At 40.0% G+C, this 19303-nt stretch overlaps 1 protein-coding gene across 43 annotated transcripts in view; it reads left to right on the top strand.

Moving 5' to 3' along the window:
- The window catches only part of p120ctn (adherens junction protein p120), a 312485-nt gene that overhangs the window by 242046 nt on the left and 51136 nt on the right, over window positions 1-19303 (top strand). For all 43 annotated transcript variants that reach the window (XM_067105321.1, XM_067105348.1, XM_067105329.1 and 40 more), the window contains 2 exons: window positions 2850-2995; window positions 4550-4802. In XM_067105321.1, coding sequence (XP_066961422.1) covers window positions 2850-2995; window positions 4550-4802 — 399 coding nt within the window. The remainder of the gene's footprint in view (window positions 1-2849; window positions 2996-4549; window positions 4803-19303) is intronic.

Here is a 19303-nt window from a genome sequence, read left to right as displayed (position 1 = left end):
TTACATTTACGATCCATACATACTTACAGATGAAATGTGGTTGTTCAGCAGAATCAAGAAAATGTCTTGGTTGTTTAAAACAAATTTGATGGAGTAATGAGAGGTTAAGGGAAAAGATGAGAGATATTTTTGCAAATTTTTTGTATAAGAAAAGGGCTAGTGGAGTGGGAGTGGCTATTTACCGATGATGCAGTATTGTTTGGTGGTAGGTTATAAAAACTACAGAAACTGGTATAAGATTAAAAGTATATGAATGATGAGAAATTTGAAAGTGATTGTCAAGAGTAAGGTACTTAGCATATATGGAAGCTAGGAATGAAAGTGGTTGATTCTCACAGTTATTTAGAAAGTGATGTGATCGATGGAGTAAGACTGAGAATAATAGTTACAAAATTTTAGCCAAGAAGATAGCACAGTCCTTGGTAAAGGTTTAGAAGGCAAGATGAGTTATATGGAAGTGTTAAGTTGTACTGCACAAAAATGTTGAGTGAATTCTCCATTATGGAAGTGGAGTATGTTATATGCAAGTGAGAGAAAAAAAGCAGATGTCAAGATGAATTGTTTGCTTTGTTATGTTGAGTACGTAGGAGTGAAAGTTTGAGAAATGTAGTTAAAAAAAAATAAAATGTTAGCATAGGTCAAAGGATGGATCTGTTTTTGAGGTGGTTTGGTTAAATGGAGGTGTTCAGATGTCAGGTTGGTAGAGTAAAAAGTTTGTGTTGACAGAGGTAGAGTGGAAGAATTATTAGAATGGGAAGGTTTCATCACTCAGAAGGCAAGAAAGTGCATCCAAGATTTGTGTAAGACTAAACAAACTGCAGTTGATGCTTCTCTGTAGGTATCTTGAGTGGCAAATGTAAAGCTTTTGCATAAGGGTCTCACTCTTGATTCATTAGTTAAGAGTAATTGTGGCAATGACTAACGTCTATTATGTTTTGTGCTAAGCCACCCTTTATTAGAGAAATTGCTGATTGTTGAAGAAAATATTTTTTGTGGTTGTTGATACATACTGTGTAGGATATTATTTTTATACTTTGCATGAGAAAGTATCATTGCATATGGCAATATTTAGAACTTTTATTTTGTAGCCTTTCTAGAGTGATGTTGCTACTATTGCCAGTTATTTTTAGAATGGCATTTAGGAAGATGGCTGAGTCTAGTAGAGAATTAGTTTTCAATTTTTTAGCTGATCATGAAGTAAAGTAATTTAACGCTAGTAGCTTAATGTGTCAATATTCTAGAATTGTTGTTGTCTCCAGTGGTACCTTCCCCTAATGATAACTTCCACCCTTGTTCAGATGTTGTCCACATCTGTTTTGTTTTTACCCCTGTATCCCATCTCATTCAACTGCCCAGGGCTTTAGCCTGTCACTTTAGAAACCTTTTTTCTTACTTACATTGTCTTCTTTACTTGTAACTTTCTTCTTTCCCTAAGTGATATTCACATCCCTAACAACTGGCTATTTCACAGTGGTCCTTATGTTTATATTGTTCTAATATTAATGTTGTGATTAAAGCTGCAGTAATGCAAATGTTCTCAAGTGTTGTTAATAACTACTAGTCTTGCTATTATAGCTTCATTAGAGATTGTTATTATATGAATGTAATAATATGTTGATGTTCTCTGAGTGATAGAGATTTTTTAAACTGAAATAGCAAAAGTTATGAGACTGATATAATCCATTACCTTTCCTAAAAATTAGGGAATTTTCTGTTGTAGAGCTTTTGAAAGAGGTATATTTAAAGTTCTATTTTTAATTCCCTTTTAACAGTTACCAGTGAGAGAAACATTAATTCTAGATTTAGGAATTTTAAGGAAGTCAGTTTGTTACTAATGATATTGCGATATGGTGAATTATACATTGCTTGCACTGCTTTTATGTTAACTAATTATACTCAAATTTACTTTTGTTTTTCATTGGAAGAAGCTATGAAATTTTTATGGGGATATTTAATGTGACTATATTTCAGTACATTGTTATTTAAACAAAAAAATTGACCTAAAGTAGTGTGCATAAATATACTGTGATGAGATTATTATTTGCTCTTGTATATCATATAGACATTATAGTATTTAAATTTTAGAAGATTACCATGCATTTGATGCAATTTTTTTTCCAGTCACATGATTTGTTGAATGATTTTATAGTCTCATGTATAAGTAATGATATGAAATCAACATAAATTGCATAAAAATTAGTAATAACAGATTAATTATAGTGACTCTATAGTGACTATTATTTTTGGATTTGTCAGGGTGTTAGGTGTTGTATAATTTAATAATTTTAAATTAGGTGATTTTGGGATAATGTAAGTATGATTTGTACCATATTTCTACTGGATTATTGCTCTATTCTCTCACTTTTTGGATGTTTCATAAAAGACATAACTCAAGTAGTACAACCAGCCTTTCTTAAATACTGTATAGTATAGATTTTACCCAAAGTCAGATGGAAGGATGCAATATTTTATATTATGGAAATTATATATACAGAAATTTTGATCAAATCAGCTAAATATTTGGTAATGTTCTTACAGAATTAAAGACAGGAGAATGTGTAATTTTCCTTGACTGTTGTGAAATATATTGTTCTTTTATTTTATTGATATTGTTCTTTTATTTTATTGTTGCATTGTCTTTAAAGAATGTATAAAGTGTGTTAATAATGGATGGCTAGTAATGCAACCTAAATATTTTTTTTTAGACACAATATAGCATGAACAATCAAAAATATGTCTTATGCATGTGCTGCTTAACCACAGTCTTGGGAAGAAAGCATGTTGTTTTAACATTTTAGCATGCTTCGAACAAGGCTCTTCATTAGATATCTTTGTTATACCTTTGATAGGTGATAACTTAGGATGCTTTGGAGGAAGTAGAAAGAAGAAAGATCCTGTTGGAGGTGCCCTAAAGGAAACCACCACTGGTCACTTCAACTGGGCCAAACAAAAAATAAACCCTAAAAATATGGAATTATTATGGCAGCCAGAGGTGGTAAGTTCATGCTAATCGCAGTTCGCAGTACATGTAGACTTGTAAGATGTGGAACTGATATTGAAAAATATGGTTCTATGATGGATTAAAACAATTTTGGTTTAAAAGTTTTTATATGCAATAATTTTGATCTAGTAATAGTAATCTCATTTAATTAAACTGTTATTGGTAGTTTCCAAGAATTGTGTAATTTATACAGTAGTCATGAAAAGTAATGGGAAAATTAAATTTGAAGTGTAATTACTCATTAGTTAGTATGTATGAACTTCGTGTTTAAAATCAGTAGCAACTATACATGTAAATAACAGATAATGAGTACATATTTGTAACTGATGGAAATGCATAAATGCACCATACTGTAATAAGAGTTGTGTCCCCTTGTTTTGTGGGTTGCTGTTACTATAAAGTAGTTAACCAAACCAGCGAGTCGCATTTGTAAACTTTCATTAGGCCGTCTCAAAGGGTTTGTTCTTAAATGAGGTATACATTAAAGTTGGGTGAAGTCAAACTTAATACATTAGATGAAAATCAGAAGGCTAAAAGCAATACAACAGGGGCAGTAAGGACTTGGAATAGGGAAATTCAGTATTAATGCTAATATTTTTTAAGCATCTTTTAATACTGCCAATCTTCTGGTGTGAAGCATATTTGTTTAACAAATTAGAATTGCATATGACAGACATGCCAGGTTGTCAAATTACAATATTAGAGGACACTACTGCCTCAACAATAAACGTTTTTGTTAGGTTATGGTGCTGGATGTGCAGGGAAGTTGAAATTGTTGAAACAAGACATTGATTATCCATATAGTAATAAAATAATGAACTTAAGAGCAAAAATTTAAAAGATTGAAGGCACTGTAGGATTATGTCATTCAAACTGAAAATTAGTACTTTTGAGAAGTGTTTTGCTTTTGAAATGGCTATATTTGTTTCACCCTTGGATACTGGATGAATGGTCTTCATGACCATGGCTGGAGAAGGCAGTAAATCATCATCATTAAAACCTGACTTACTTGGTACTAGTTATAATTTCAACCAACAACTAAGGAAAAAGTCTTCCACACAAATCCTTCAAATTTTGTCAAATTCCTCAAGATTTTCAGTTTATCAACTGATTAAAATTAAGAAATTGCTTTAATTGGGTTAGATTAGGATCCTTCAGATTTTGTGTCCTACACAGAAGTAGTGAGTTATTTTTGGAGGTCTGTTGCTCTCCATAAGTTGAGATTTTTGCATTGACTGTTTATATTGAAAACTGTTGTTTCAGCACCACTTCACACATTTTGACTAGTCATTTGGTTGAAGTTCAAGAACACAGACTTTTATTATTATGTTATGCAAATTTTCTTGCATTTCGGGTTTGAAGTCAAACATGATCAAAATCAAGGTTACTAGTGTATAAGAAAAAATCCTATGGACTAGCTTGAGTTAATTTTTATTCAGTCAGCAGTCTGGTTAAACTATTAGTAACAGCAGTTTGTAATTGAGTAATTAAATTGATATTATACTATATACTACTTCATTGTAAGTTACTCTTGATATATTTTAACAGGTTGTAGGACCGTACTTATCTTTGCTGTCAGACTGCAGTAATCCTGAAACTCTAGAAGCTGCTGCTGGAGCACTTCAAAACTTAGCTGCATGTTACTGGCAGCCTAGTATAGATGTAAGAGCTTCAGTCAGAAAAGAAAAAGGATTACCTATATTAGTAGAATTACTCAGAATGGAAGTAGACCGTGTTGTTTGTGCAGTGGCCACAGCTCTTCGTAATTTAGCCATAGACCAGAGAAATAAAGAGCTTATAGGTAAGTAAAATCCATGTTCCATATGTGAAAATTCTTAAACTATAAATTAATGTGAGATGACTGGGGACCATCATTTTACTGATGGTTTAAAGAGAGTCATCAGGTCTATTACCAAAAGTAAAAATAAAATATCAATGACTGCATTACTGTACACAAGTATAGGTTCACCTTGCCTAAGATATTACAAAGAAAATCATTTGGAATTGGCCCCTGCATGGCATGAATATTAAGAGCACAAACCAAAGAATGAAAATGTAAATTTTTGGTAAATTAAATAAATTGGTCCTATAAAAAAAATTCAGTTTGGAAATGGAAAAAGGATTTTGACAAAGGAAAAATCTATTTCTGGGGAGGGGCCCGTGTCACCCGGTGAAATAATCCATTCAGCACTTATTTCTAGGTAATTCCGTTGCTAGATACCAGAGAAAAGCTAAATGTAAAGCTGGGGTTACTACCCCCAGAGCGAGCTCCAAGAAATGGAGTCGTATATGGTAAAGGGTGAGATTGTCAAAAACACGGACCCTGCCCTATAAAGATTCCCAATGTCAAAAGTCCCAACGAGAGAGGTGCCGATACAAGCCCATGCACTACTCGCGGACTGTACACAAGGCAACACTAGTCGCATTCCATGTTAGCACCCACCCCACTAGAATGATGTTTACCATGGGAGGGAGAGAATGAAAAACAGGGGTGGGTCACCGGGTGACACGGGCCCCTCCCCAGAAATAGATTTTTCCTTTGTCAAAATCCTTTTTCTGGATCGGGTCCCGTGTCAGCCGGTGAAATAATAACAGAGAAATAAACATCATTCTTATGCTATTAAAGACTTAAATAGAGACGTTTAAAAACTAGGAGAATTCTACCCTGAACATTAGTAAGGTCCTCTAAATTCATGTAATGAAAATAATGTAAGTGGTCACCGTCTAAGATCATGAGCTTTAGAAGTGAACCTGAATAGGCTTGTATTAAGAAAATACTTTCTGCCTAATAGCAGACACAATGACAGTAGCCCCCCTTTTTTTTTAAAAAAGAGAGGATCTGACAAAATTGCGAGGTCCTGTCTAAAAAAGCCTGTAAGGAGAAAACTGGGCACAGAAACAGACCTTGTAAAAGGGGAGTACTTTCCAAGGTGACCACCGAAAATGAGGACCTTCAACTGTAGATAGAAAGTTAGGGTGAGGAATTCACAACACTACCCCTGATGAGGGGAAACCAAAATGATTGGTTCCACCAGACAAACCAAACTGATTGGACAGGGCAGACAGTACAGGAAAACTAACACTAGAAGCTAAGCTGAATAAAAAATTTTGGGTCTTCCCCAACAAGGAAAGGTAAGAACAAGATGATTGTTGGTTACCGAAGCTAACTCCGATACATTACTCAAAGACCAGGAAACCGAATGTGGACTGAGTACTGGTCTCAGATGAACACAGACCTTAGGGATGAAAGTTAAGAGCCTGTGAGTCTGGTTCCAACAAAACACTTTCCTCGGGGCCAATGCGGCCGCATCATTACTGTAGCTTCGAAAACTATGTGAAGAGTGCTAGTTACTTAACTGCAGAACCATACTGCAGTAGAGTAGGATCCCTTGACTGATTTTAGGAAAACAGTAATAACAGGACCAATACCAGTTTCCTCCTAAACTGTAAGATTCACAAAGACCACAAAGCCAGGGCATCAGAACTTTGAGGGGGCTGACGCAGGCTGAGTTTATACCAGTCGTGACAGCTTGATAGTTTGTGGCTGAATTGGGTTGCAAACAGACCTACTTCAGGTCCAGGAAAAGGTCACAAGACTACCTGAATGATGCTCCGTCTAAGGACTATTCCGACACCAGGGGGGAGGCCCTGGATAGGGAAAAAGTAGTGACCTTTTGGACCCCTACGAGAAGGGTGGCAGACAGAGGCACTTGTGTCTGTTGGTTATGGAGAAGAATGAACCATAACCTGAATGAAGCAACTCAAGTTCAACCCACTTGTTTACGCAGCGCACTATTGCTGTTTTGTTCAGAACCAGCCTAAAATGAAACCTCTTGGGAGGAAGAAATTTCCCAAGGACAGGAAGACTGCCACAGCCCTCCAAAGCGTTAATATGGAACTGCCGGAACGTGACCGACTAAGTTCCATGTACTTCATGGGGCCAAAAAATATCCACCCCACCCGCCCAGAGAGGTGACGGTGTGGAATACTGAGGCCGGAGGGGAAAGCTGGAGAGGAACTGACTTCGATAAGCACTTGACAGTTGTGCAAGGCCGGAGGCCACTATTCAAACAGGAGGAATCAGGAGACACGTCCCTGACTCCGCCATACCCGATTATAAACTCCAGCTTTGACTTCAGAAGGAGAACCGTCACTGAAGCAAACTGGAGAGAAACCCAAGACCTTTTCTTGGGCACGGCGAGAGGTATGCTTGTGTTGATGAAATGTTAGGTCGCCCTTGCTATCTCTTTCCGCCTCCACTGGATTCACAACTACTGAAGGCTACCCTCCGGAATCAGGTGGGATTCCTTCCTGTGTACTTAGAAGCCCAGAGACTCTAGAAAACCGATTATAATGACCGGCACCCTCAGGCAATTCCCGACGCTGGGTGCCCAAATGAGCCAGGCAACTAGATATGCGGCTAGCATAACCTTCTAATACCGGAGCTGTTGAACTACGGTATTGTTCAAACTGGCAAAGACTCTGGGGGCTGCATTGAGGAGGGCATGAACCTGAAGGGGTACGCCTGCTCCCCGAGTCTGAATCCCAAGAAGGGATAGAACCTTTCTGCAACCAAGATGTGAAAGGAAGCGTCGGAAAGGTCTATAGAGGTGGTTACGGCTCCACGGAGCAGTAGGATCCGAACCCACAAGACTGTAAGCAACCGAGACTTGCCGCATTGAATGAGGAAAATAAACGGGACACGCCCGGAAAAATTTTCCAGTGGAAGGGAACTTCCTTGGCAGACTGAAAAAGCCTGACAGGCCATTCACAAAGTCCTCCAGAACTCTGGCCGGAAGCTGACTAAACCTGATTGGGGGAGGGGGACAAACAGTCCAGCTCCACCCCGGGTCTTGATAACTATACTCTGGGCCCAGAGACTGAAGTTCCAGTGGCCCCGAAAATGGTACAGCCTCCCACCCATATGAGAAATACTACAGGGAGGAGGCTTGATTGTCTCCCTGAAGCGTATGCCTTCCCAATTTCTCGGAGAGGAGCAGGATGCTTCCTGCTCCTATGATAACCCCGAGGGTCAGAGCCTCTGGCAGAATGTCTAGTGAAAATTCTTTCCTTGAGTTTTCGTATGAAGCAAAGAAAACTCCGGCGGAGGCACATGGGGGAGGCAGAGGCACATGGGGTGTTACAAGGGGCTGATGTGTTGGCTGAACCCGCACACATCGAGGTGGAGGCTGGGAGTGAGAGGCTGACGGCTGTCCAGGGGCAGGAATCTGAAGAGCCTGCACCACCGCCTGAGCAGGGGGGCGCTTGAACTACATGAACTTCTTGCCGGACTTGGGATAGGGCCCGGCAAGATCAGATTGTTTCCGCTCGTAAGGTAGACACCCACAAGAACGGAGGCTCTGATTAACATTAGTAGCCCCGGACAGACCGTAACAACGCCCACCTGGGGAAAAGATTAATTCTCCAGGTGAAACTGTTCATAAGATTTTTCGGCTCAAGGCGATTGTTTTCAGCTGTCCAACCGGACTGATGAAATAAAGCGGGACCTGCAGAAAACCTGACAAGAGAGATTTTATCAGGACCCAAACAATGAACCACCATTATATACCACAGACATTGTTTCTGTTAAAATCAAAGAATTCCAGGGCCTGGCAAGCCTGACTTGACCCTGTTTCAGCTTCCGGGAATTGACTCCGAAGGGAGCTGTACGCTGAATAAATTAGAAGCGTAGTCCGGGGTTAGAAGATTCATTGTGAATGTATCTGTGATATCTGTCTCCCGAAATGCGTCAGCGGTTTATTTTCAAAAACAAGCCTGTTGATAAAAGGGGCTACATTCGAGCACAAGGGGTAGGAAGCAGGGCTCTCAAAGAGAGCACGGTAAGACCCCATAGCTGGCGTGAACTTGGAATTCTCCGCCTGCCACTCCGTTAGAGTTCTCAACGGAGACGATGTGCCCAGCCCCTAGGGAAGATGAGGGCTCTCTTAGAGATCCTGCCAGATAGATACCATGCTCCTTCTGACAGTCTGGTAAAACCCGGATAAGGGGATACCAGGCCGGAAGGGAAGAAATGCAATTCCACCAACCTCCGTGTGCCCACACCCCCGATAGGAGGGTGCCTTCATGCTGGGAAGCATAAAGGGTTAGGCACCAAAGGTTCCCCAGACCGGAGGGGAAAAGAGGTGGAGGTGTCCGGAACGATAGAATTCCGGAACGGAGCAGGATTTTACAGGTGATCCATTGACAATGAGTCTTGAGATTAATCTCTTTGGGATTTAAGCTCCTGGGAAAGGGAAGGCACGGACCATGAGGTAGATAGATAGTTTGATAGGTTGACAATGACCCTCAAATCGAGCTCCTTATAAGGAGACCCGTAAAAGAGTCTTCAACAAAGGAAGGAGGGGGTAACCGCCTTGCTTTGCTTGGGCCGTGTCCCTTTCCAGAAGACGAGGCCAAACTCGTAGACGGCACCGGATTAGAGATCCGAGACGTCCTCGAGGGGGCCCCGGAGCGGGTCTTCTTGGTTTAAAAAAGGGTCTTTTTTGACTGATTTCACCTTAGGGACGGTAGACCAGGAACCGTCGAAAAGGGATGAGGAGCTAACGAATCCCCTAAAGGAAAAGTTTGCCTCACCTAATTCCGAGCTAAGCGGAAAAGATTTGCCTCACTTATTCTCGCACCTACTTATCGCTCCGGGACGATGTTCACAGGTTCGAGAACGAGACAGAAGGCCGCAACGTCTTCAGAAAACTCTCCGTAAACAGCTAACTTATTTTAAGAGGACCAGGTCAACTCTTGGACTCCGGTAAACAAAGGGGCAGCAACTTCTTCAGCAACTGACATTGAGAACTGGGCGCCAAGGAAAGGAACATTACAAATGCCCACTGAAAGGACATAGGAATTTCCCGACTCTACGATTTTGCTGCTGACCCCGGACTAAAGGGTGTGAAGTGAAGAGTTATGAGACTTACCCGGCCTCCAGGAGGGGGAAAATTAGGACCCCAAACACCGGAGGAGCAACTATTAATAAGTCATATGAGACGGAGTTTGGCGAAGGAAAAACCGATAGATGTATATGAAACCTACCGATTTATCGAGAATCTCGCCGGAGATGGAGTTTGGCGGAGGGAAATCGATAGGCGATATGAAACCTACCGATCCACCGAGAATCTCGCCGGAGAGAGCCCAAACATCGAAAGAGCGACTATTAATAAGCCACATGAGGCGGAGCTTGACGGAGGTAAAACCGACAAGTGTATATGAAACCTACGGATTCATCAGGTAGCCTGCTCGGAGAGAGCATAGCGCATAACGCAACCTGCCGGGTACCAAACGACTAATAATAAGCCATATGAGGCGGCGTTTGGCGGAGATAAAACCGACTGGTGTAAATAAAACCTCACGGATTCATCAAGTAGCCTGCTCGGAGAGAGCATAGCGTACTTTACAACCTTCCGAGCCAAGAATAAGCCACATGAGGCGGAGTTTGGCGGAGACGAAACCGACAGGTGTATATAAAACCTACGGGTTCATCAAGAAGTCTGCTCGGAGAGAGCATAGCGTACTTCACAACCTTCCGTGCCAAACTATAAATTCTCCAAAACAGACTGCGCACCGGAATGGGAACTATAGACTCCGTGACCGCTGGCTTGTTGCAGGATAGCGGAGCATTCCTGCACTCGACAAAACCAGCTGAAAACGTATGAGAAGTGGGCATGCTGGAACGGATGCCGGAGCAGAGTACCGTAGCAGCGACTTAGCCTAGTCAGACCAGGAAAACCCCCGGAGAAAACTGGAGAGAAAACCGGGCTAACAGGACAAAACTCATAGACATAAAAACAGAGTCAATGGAACATTCCGGAGCGACCATGCTTTAACAATATGTGACGGATACAAACACAGTGGGAAGGTTATGAACTGTTCGGAAGTGGGCGCACTCAGAGCCAAGAGAGGAAAACCCCCGGAGGAGGATATCCTGAACGAAGTGATAGCGGTGGGTGGAATAAACGCCGACCGCTAAACACTAAATCGCCGGAGCAGTAAGTGAGGAGAGCGCCCAACAAGATAACGAAACACCGAACAGGTAGTAGCAAAATGGAGGGGGAACGCCGAAAGTAAATAAAACAGAAGACAGTTAGGTGGAAAACGCTAACTGGCCTCGTATGAGATCCCAACAGTGAGGTGCGAACATGTAGGAAGCACCACGAAGGGAAACGGTCGACGTAAAAGGAAGGGGGAAGGATAGGCCAGGAGGTTGGTAACCCAAAGAAGCGACCAGGGGTGGGACAGCACTCCCCAGGCGCCCAGAGATCCTCATAGATCCCCTCGCTATGTGAGCTGTGTTGCGACAAGAGCGAGAGAAAAGGAGAGAGGAAGGGCAAAAACCTCTACGGCCAGGAGAGCAAAGAAAGGTAAAAGGAGTGTGAACAGGAGTGGGGAGAGCACTCCCGGTCACCTCAGGTCCAGGTGGAGTGCCAACCAATAAGGTCAGACACACCGAGGGACAACCAATCAATGCAGAGGAGGGGATGTAGGCTACAGCACAAAAATAAGGATAAATTGCTCTCAAGCCTTGGAAAGTTAACAAACCTTGAAAACAAACCAAGGGAGAGAGAGAGAGCAAAGGATAAAAGGGGAGAAGGGGATTCTCGATACCACAAAATAATATATATATAGTCGGTAAAAGGAGTGTGAACAGGAGTGGGGAGAGCACTCCCGGTCACCATTGGTAAGCAATCCAAAGAAGGATTGAACTAGGATAGGCTACGCAGGTAAACCCTCGCTATTCCAGCTTAACTTATTGGGAACATTAGCCTAAGTGAAAAGCCAAAACAGGGAGAGGGTGGACGTAGGCAATATATCCAAGCCAAAACCAAACAAAGGGAAGCACCAGACATAAAACACATATGTACAGAACGAGATCACAGACATGAAACTCATACGTACAGATCAAGATCGCCCCTCCCTTAACGATTTTTCCCCGAAGGGAAAAAGTGCTATAGCCAACCCCTAGGCTAACCTAACTGAGGCGATGCAAAGGAAGGAAGCCTAGGAGAGGGGTAAAGGCTAACTAATAACTCAAATAATGCATAATAAAACAAAAATTTTCTATAAGGTACATGTAGGAGGATAGGCAGGCCCAACACGACATGAACGTGAAGGGAAATGGCCAACCTCCAGTTAAATGAAAGTACCCAAAATAATTAACAAAATTCAAAAGCATCCGAGCACAAGGTCAAAACTTAAATGTACCAATGAAAATCATGTTCCCATAAGCTTAGAGAAGTGAGAGTTCTAAAATAAGGCAAAATAAATCCAAAATAATAAGCGAATAGGCCCGAGGGGGAACCACGTAGCCTAAACAGCAAGACAGCACTTGACCAGGAAGGGAACACAAAATTCACAAAATAAACAAAATTATAAAAACAAAGTAAAAACCGTAACAGTACCAATGAAAATAAGATCCCCAAAGGCTAAGAGAAGTGAGGGACAAAATTAAGGCATAATGAAGCCAGATAATAAGCGAATGGGCCCGAGGGGGTAGTTCGTAGCCTAAACGCTAAACATCACTTCTCGTAATGAAGCCATGATAAAAAGCGAATGGGCCCGAGGGGGTAGCTCGTAGCCTAAACGCTAAACAACACTTCTCGTAATGAAGCCATGATAAAAAGCGAATGGGCCCGAGGGGGTAGCTCGTCGCCTAAATGCTAAACATCACTTCTAATAAAAATCACTCGAATGGGCCATGAGGGGGCCCGAGGGGGTAGCTCAAGCCTAAACGCTAAACAGCACTTCTCATAGTAAAGGGTACAGAACAAACATAAAATTAATCAAACCCACTAAAGTTAGGAATCATTAATTGGGAAAATATCCCAAACAAAAGGGATACTAATAAATAACACAAAACAAACATGCCGACCCAAGACCAAGAGAGGTCAAGAGACGCTGTGAGAGGAGATCGAGACAGGCGTTATAAATTCCTTTAATTATTAAACTAAAGGAAAATAAGGAGCCTCAATCGCCTAAAAACAATAAAACACTGGTACTCAAGTTGTTGAAGAAGAACCTTGCGAGGATGCCATAAAAATGCCAAAATAGAGCACAAAATAAGGATCACAACGAAATTACGTGTGAACAAAATCGCGTGCTAAAATGGAATGCGACTAGTGTTGCCTTGTGTACAGTCCGCGAGTAGTGCATGGGCTTGTATCGGCACCTCTCTCGTTGGGACTTTTGACATTGGGAATCTTTATAGGGCAGGGTCCCGTGATTGTGACAATCTCACCCTTTACCATATACGACTCCATTTCTTGGAGCTCGCTCTGGGGGTAGTAACCCCAGCTTTACATTTAGCTTTTCTCTGGTATCTAGCAACAGAATTACCTAGAAATAAGTGCTGAATGGATTATTTCACCGGCTGACACGGGACCCAGATCCAGAAAATGAAGGTTGCTGACCCATTTTGGGTCGCCTACTACACATAAGTAATGGGTTTAAATACAGTGCACAAAAAACCTACCAACATTTCTGCCTATGCTTGTTTTATTCTAGCCAAAGCAATAAAGTAAAGAGATAACTTTTCAAATCCAAGTTTTTAAGAGGACCAGGTTCAGTACATGCAGCCCCGAGTACATTGATTATAAAACAGATATAATCAGGAATACAGGCAAGAAATAATTTCAGAGGCATTTCCCATCTCAGTGGAGCATTCAAGAACAGTGTTACAGTACAGTACATAGAAACAAGCAGTCATAAGGAACTCTTCTTGCACTACTTAAAGGATGTGATATATATTCTATGTAAGTCTTGTGGCAACTTTTATCTATTGTTCAAACAGGTAATTTTTTGTAAAAGAGAATAGAATAGCATACAAAATACATGTATGATATGCAGAAGTGAACCGTGTAACTTTCAGTCATGTTAGTGAAGACAATTTTACAGTCACTTGGACAAGGGCAAAAAGGTAGTTTATTACAATAATAAACTGGAAAAAAAGCATTATTGAGTCCAGTTTTATATTCTGCCCTTCTTGAATGAGTTGAACAGACTCCATTCAAGAGAAAACTCTACATTACATGTTAGCTTCTTTCAGAGAGGGAGACGTCATGCTTTCAACAGATCTTCAAGATGTGTACTTTCAGTTGCCCATTCATCAGGATTCTCGGAAATTTCTGTGTTTTGTATGTGGAGAGATGTTCTAGTTCAAGGCATTCTGCTTTGGACTGTCAACAGCTTCTCAAGTTTTCACAAGAGTTCAATTTGGTTTCAGCTTGGGCCAATTCAGAATGTATTCGTCTATGGAGGTGCAGTACCTTGACAAATGGTTAATCCTAGCCTTGTCATGTCAAAGTCTGATTCAAGACAAGGCTCAGGTTTAGGAAATTTGCAAAATGCTGGTAGTGTAGTAAATTGGAAGAAATCCTACCTCATTCCTTAAAACAGAAGTAGTATCTGGGTATGCTTCTAGACTCTGACAAGATAAAGGCATTCCCCACAGACTCCAGCATATCAAGTGCAAAGAATTAGCAAGCAAATTTCTCTTTTCAACAGGAGCAACTGGCACAGTTCTGTCAATCTTATTCTTAGTCTGTCATTTATCATCCCTACGAAACTTGTACTTCAAGTGTGATGTCATCTTTGATCTTTCCAGTGGCAACAAAACGGTTTGGTTAGCTCACCTTCTCCCTCTCATCTTGTTCCATTGAACCAGGAAGCGAGGGAAGATCTTCAGTTGTGGTTAACTGACGAACATATCCATGAAGGGCTTACTTGAAAGGGAAATTCATCTTTGGGTAGCAGGCAAAAGAATCGAGCCTGCATGGGTAGCACAGCTTTCTTTTCAAGATAAGATAAAAGATCACTGTGGTGTTGATAAGCAACAACACTGTAGTGGCCTATACCAGCAAACAAGGGGAACAAAGTCTCAGGTGCTCTGACATCCTAGCTGTGATGATCCACAAGTGGGCAGCTCTACCCTCGGTAAAACTGTCAGTCAGGTATATTTTGGGCGACTGGGATGTACTAGTGGACTAGCTCAGTTGGCAAGGTCAGGTGGTGGGTATAGAGTGGTCTGTTCATCCTCTAGTAGAAAAAAAGCTGCATAAGATATGGGGTCCTCCTCTCCTAGATCTGTTTGTAACTAGGTTAAACAGATCTTTTGCTCTCCAATTCCAGATCCTTGGGCAGTGATGGAAGATGTATCCCAACATACCTGTACAATCTTGGTGTGTACTGTATGCATTTCCACCTTTTAATTAGTTGTCTTTGAAGAGCAATTAACAGTTTTCATCACTCCGAACCTATGAATGACCCTAATGGCTCATCTGTGGCTGCAGGTAGAATGGTATGCAGATCTCTATCACTTCTCCTGTGTAGAGATTCCAAGAGAGCTACGCCTGTAGCTCAATCTTCTTCATCAGCCCTAAGTTTTTTGGGCCGAGACCTGACACTGAAGACTGTATTTATTTTGACTTTACCCTTGTCAAAGAGGATAGGGGAGTTACATGGTCTCTCCTAACTCATTTAGCACTCTTAAAAGTTGGGTTCTCTTTCTCTTGTTCACACCCAAGTTTGTGGCAAAGGCTAAGAACAAGTTGGTTCCAGATGAGAAATTTGACTTTTGTGATCATTCCCTTTGTTGGTGGAGACCAGGATGAAATGCTGCTGTGCTCGATCCCTACTGTAAAGTTATATCTGAAAACAATCTTTGAGGCTGGAGTGTAGGAGACTTCATTAACACAGGTACGCATAAGTTGTTGTTGTTGTCCAGGAACACCCTTTCTGGCTTTATGTGGTTATCAAGTGAACCTATGACTCAACTTTTGCCTGTTGGAAGAACTTCTTGGTGTTTCAGGTAATGAGGGCAAGGTCTGGCATAGCCAGCCTACCTTTACTTCATTCTGCATGAGGGATGTTATCCTATAGACTGTGAATACTTTTTTCTTGGGACTTCTGTGGCTGCTCAACAAGTGTAGTTTACTGGGTCCTGATTGGACAATACATTTCATCCGAGTACAGGCAGTCCCCGCTTATCGGCAGCTTTGGTTAATGGCGTTACGGTTTTATGACGCTTGGCTAATGACATTGTTAACCAGATTTTTGGCACTGGTAAGTGATTTATTGGCGTTGGCAAGCAGTTCATCTGTGCTTACAATTTCATAACGCCATTTATTACCATAATTATTGTGATGTTCTGACTAATGACCACTTTTTGGTTATTGGCGCTCAGCGGGGAATAGAACCCCCGCCATTAACCGGGAACTGCCTGTACCTAAGCCTGGTATAAGTCAGGAAGTGTAAATGTCGTCTCCTTCCACACTCTCCTCTATTAAGAGCAGCATTCACACCGAAGTACACTCTGAAATTGTATGAGACAGGTGAGTCCTGTCCGTCCTCTTTTAACAAGGGAGAGGGAGGAGATGATAGAGCCTTTTTCTGAACCCATTACTTGGTAATTGCCAGAATAGATGTCATGGTAATCTGAAATTGCCAGAATGGATGTCATGGTAACCTGAAATATACTCAAGTTCATCTCTTGTTTTGTGGTTCTCTGGCCCAGGGACCTACTGCCTTGGTCAACCATTTCACCAGACTGATAGGAGCTTACAGTAGTCATAACATCTGCTTGCATGTGCAATCAGGAGTGTAACATTTCCAGATGGAATCTAACTCTATACAAAAACAGGCTACCCTGCTCCAAAGGGTAAGTTTCCTAATCTAAAAGGCTATGGTTTTACCCCTGTAAGAATAAATGACAGATTTTGAAAGTACAGTAATTTATATTTTGACTAGCTATACAAACCGGAGCCTTTTAAATAGGTTGTACCCACCTCACCTGCCACACTCTGTTCCTGTAACCAGAAGTTGGGTTAGTGAGGGATACCCCCCTCTCATCCCCAATTTCCACAAGTTAACCAACTTGTTACCAATATGAAACAACTGATCCAGCTTGTGTTGAAGGATACTCCTAATATAAAAGGCTCTGGTTTGTTTACCTGAAAAAAAAAAAAAAAAATTTCAAACATTTGTTTTACTCTCCAGATATCCCAAATTAACCTGTACTCTACACTTAACATTCATTTTATGATCTTTGTATATAAATGTATAACCACTAAAATGGTAGCATAGGAAAACAATAAGCACATTCTAAAAAATGGTACCATAGCAAATTATAATTATTAGTACAGAAGTCCATTAATTTGAGGTGTTACTTTTCCTTCATTATATTGATAATAAATATGATTAAGCTAGCAAAATCAAAAGATTTTGAAACAAGAAGCTTTTTCATTTTCAGGTACTTGGTAATTACAAATTTGAATAAAAAAATTTCCCTTGAATTGTTTTATTGTAGGTTGGGTAAACCTGTAATGTGTTGTACAGTATTTTAGTTTTACACAAAAAATACTATATATTGAGGGCCAGCACTTTTATTACCATAGTTGCTGGTGTATAAGACACACCCTAGCATAAGATGCACCCCTATTTTACAAGGATATTTTGTGGAAAAAAACAATTTTAGTATGTTTCATCATTTACTGAAAGATACAGTATTTTAAAGTGATTTTGTAGGGAAAAATGTATGATTCTGTGCATGAAATATAATATTGTGAGAGTATACTGGAACAAAGTCATAAATCATATGTAAATTTACACTCGCCTTTAAAGTAGACTACAGCAATACCCTGAACTTACTCGATTCGAGTTGCACGAATTCACGGACGCAGACATTCGCGAATACTGAGAAACACTGCAAAAGTGTTCAATATTTAATTTTTTATGTAATTTATGTTTTCAGGCTTTTATGTGTAAATTAACCCTTAAACGCCGAGCCTCTATTTACAAAAACGTCTCCCCTGTTTGCGGCGCGCGTTAGAGCTAAGCGCCAAGCGGAAAAAAGTTTTTTCAAAAATCACAGCACGCTTAGTTTTTAAGATTAAGAGTTCATTTTTGGCTCCTTTTTTTTGTCATTGCCTGAAGTTTAGTATGCAACCATCAGAAATATATGACAGCGCAAAAAAAAATTTTCATATATAATTTTATACAAATCGCGCTGTGAGCAAAACGGTTAGAGCTAACGGGTTATTTTTTTTTCTTTGTATTGTACACTAAATTGCGATGATTTTGGTATATAACAAATTGTAAAACAATCAAAGCAACACCCAAAATATTATCACAAAATGATGTATGAATTCGTAACGTGCGGATGTAAAAAAATTTTTTCAAAAATTCACCATAAATCAAAATATTGTGCTAGAGACTTCCCGTTTGTTGTAAAATGAAGCTAATTGATTGAATATTACTAGACTGTAAGTGTTTTAGCTTACAATTGCAGTTTTCGACCATTTCGGTCAAGTTAAAGTTGACCGAAAGTCGAATTTTTTGTATTTATCATGATTTATATGAATATATTTCAAAACTGATAAAAGCTACTAACATAAGTTATTTTCTGTTGTATTGTACATGAAATTGCGCACTTTTTCATATATAAAACTTTATGTAACGACTAATATAAAACCGTGCAAATATTACGACAACGTGGCGAAAGAATTTCCAAGATGTTCGGCGAGTTACCACGAGACGTGGGAAAATGTTTTTTCAAAAATTCACCATAAATCAAAATATTGTGCTAGAGACTTCCAGTTTATTGCAAAATGAAGGTAAATGATTGAATATTACTAGAATGTAAGAGTTTTAGCTTACAATTTCGTTTTTTTTGTTTTTTTGAGTTAAAGTTGACCAAAGGTTGAAATTTTGGCAGTTATCGTGATTTATGTGAAAATATTTCAAAACTGATAAAAGCTACAATCATGAGCTATTTGTTGTTGTATTCTACATGAAATTGCGCACATTTTCATATATAAAAGTTTATGTAACGACTAATGTAAACGATGCAAACATTACGACAACGTGTGAAAGAATTTCTGAATCAATTTTCGCCAAGTTACAGTTAGCAGGACTAGGAAAAGTTTTTTTCAATAATTCACCATAAATCGAAATATTGTGCTAGAGACTTCCAATTTGTTGCAAAATGAAGGTACATGATTGAATATTACTAGAATGTAAGAGTTTTAGCTTACAATTGCGTTTTTCGACCATTTCGGTCGAGTCAAAGTTGACCGAGTTGAAATTTTTGTAGTCGCGTTAATTTTCCATGACACCCAACAGACAATTTTAGTCGACGTATGATACGTCCAGTAGGCGTTTAAATTAAATAACATTAAATAATAAAAGTAATAATTTTTCTCTCTCACTCTCTCTCTTTTACTGAGATGAGAGAATTTTTATGGTACATGTATATCCATTTGTTTCATATGATAAATAAATTTTTTACCTAATAAAAAG

Source organism: Macrobrachium rosenbergii, chromosome 6 (assembly GCF_040412425.1).
Source record: "Macrobrachium rosenbergii isolate ZJJX-2024 chromosome 6, ASM4041242v1, whole genome shotgun sequence".
NCBI lineage: Eukaryota > Metazoa > Arthropoda > Malacostraca > Decapoda > Palaemonidae > Macrobrachium > Macrobrachium rosenbergii.
Note: the sequence above shows the minus strand (reverse complement) of the source record. Positions and strands in the feature narration are given on the sequence as shown.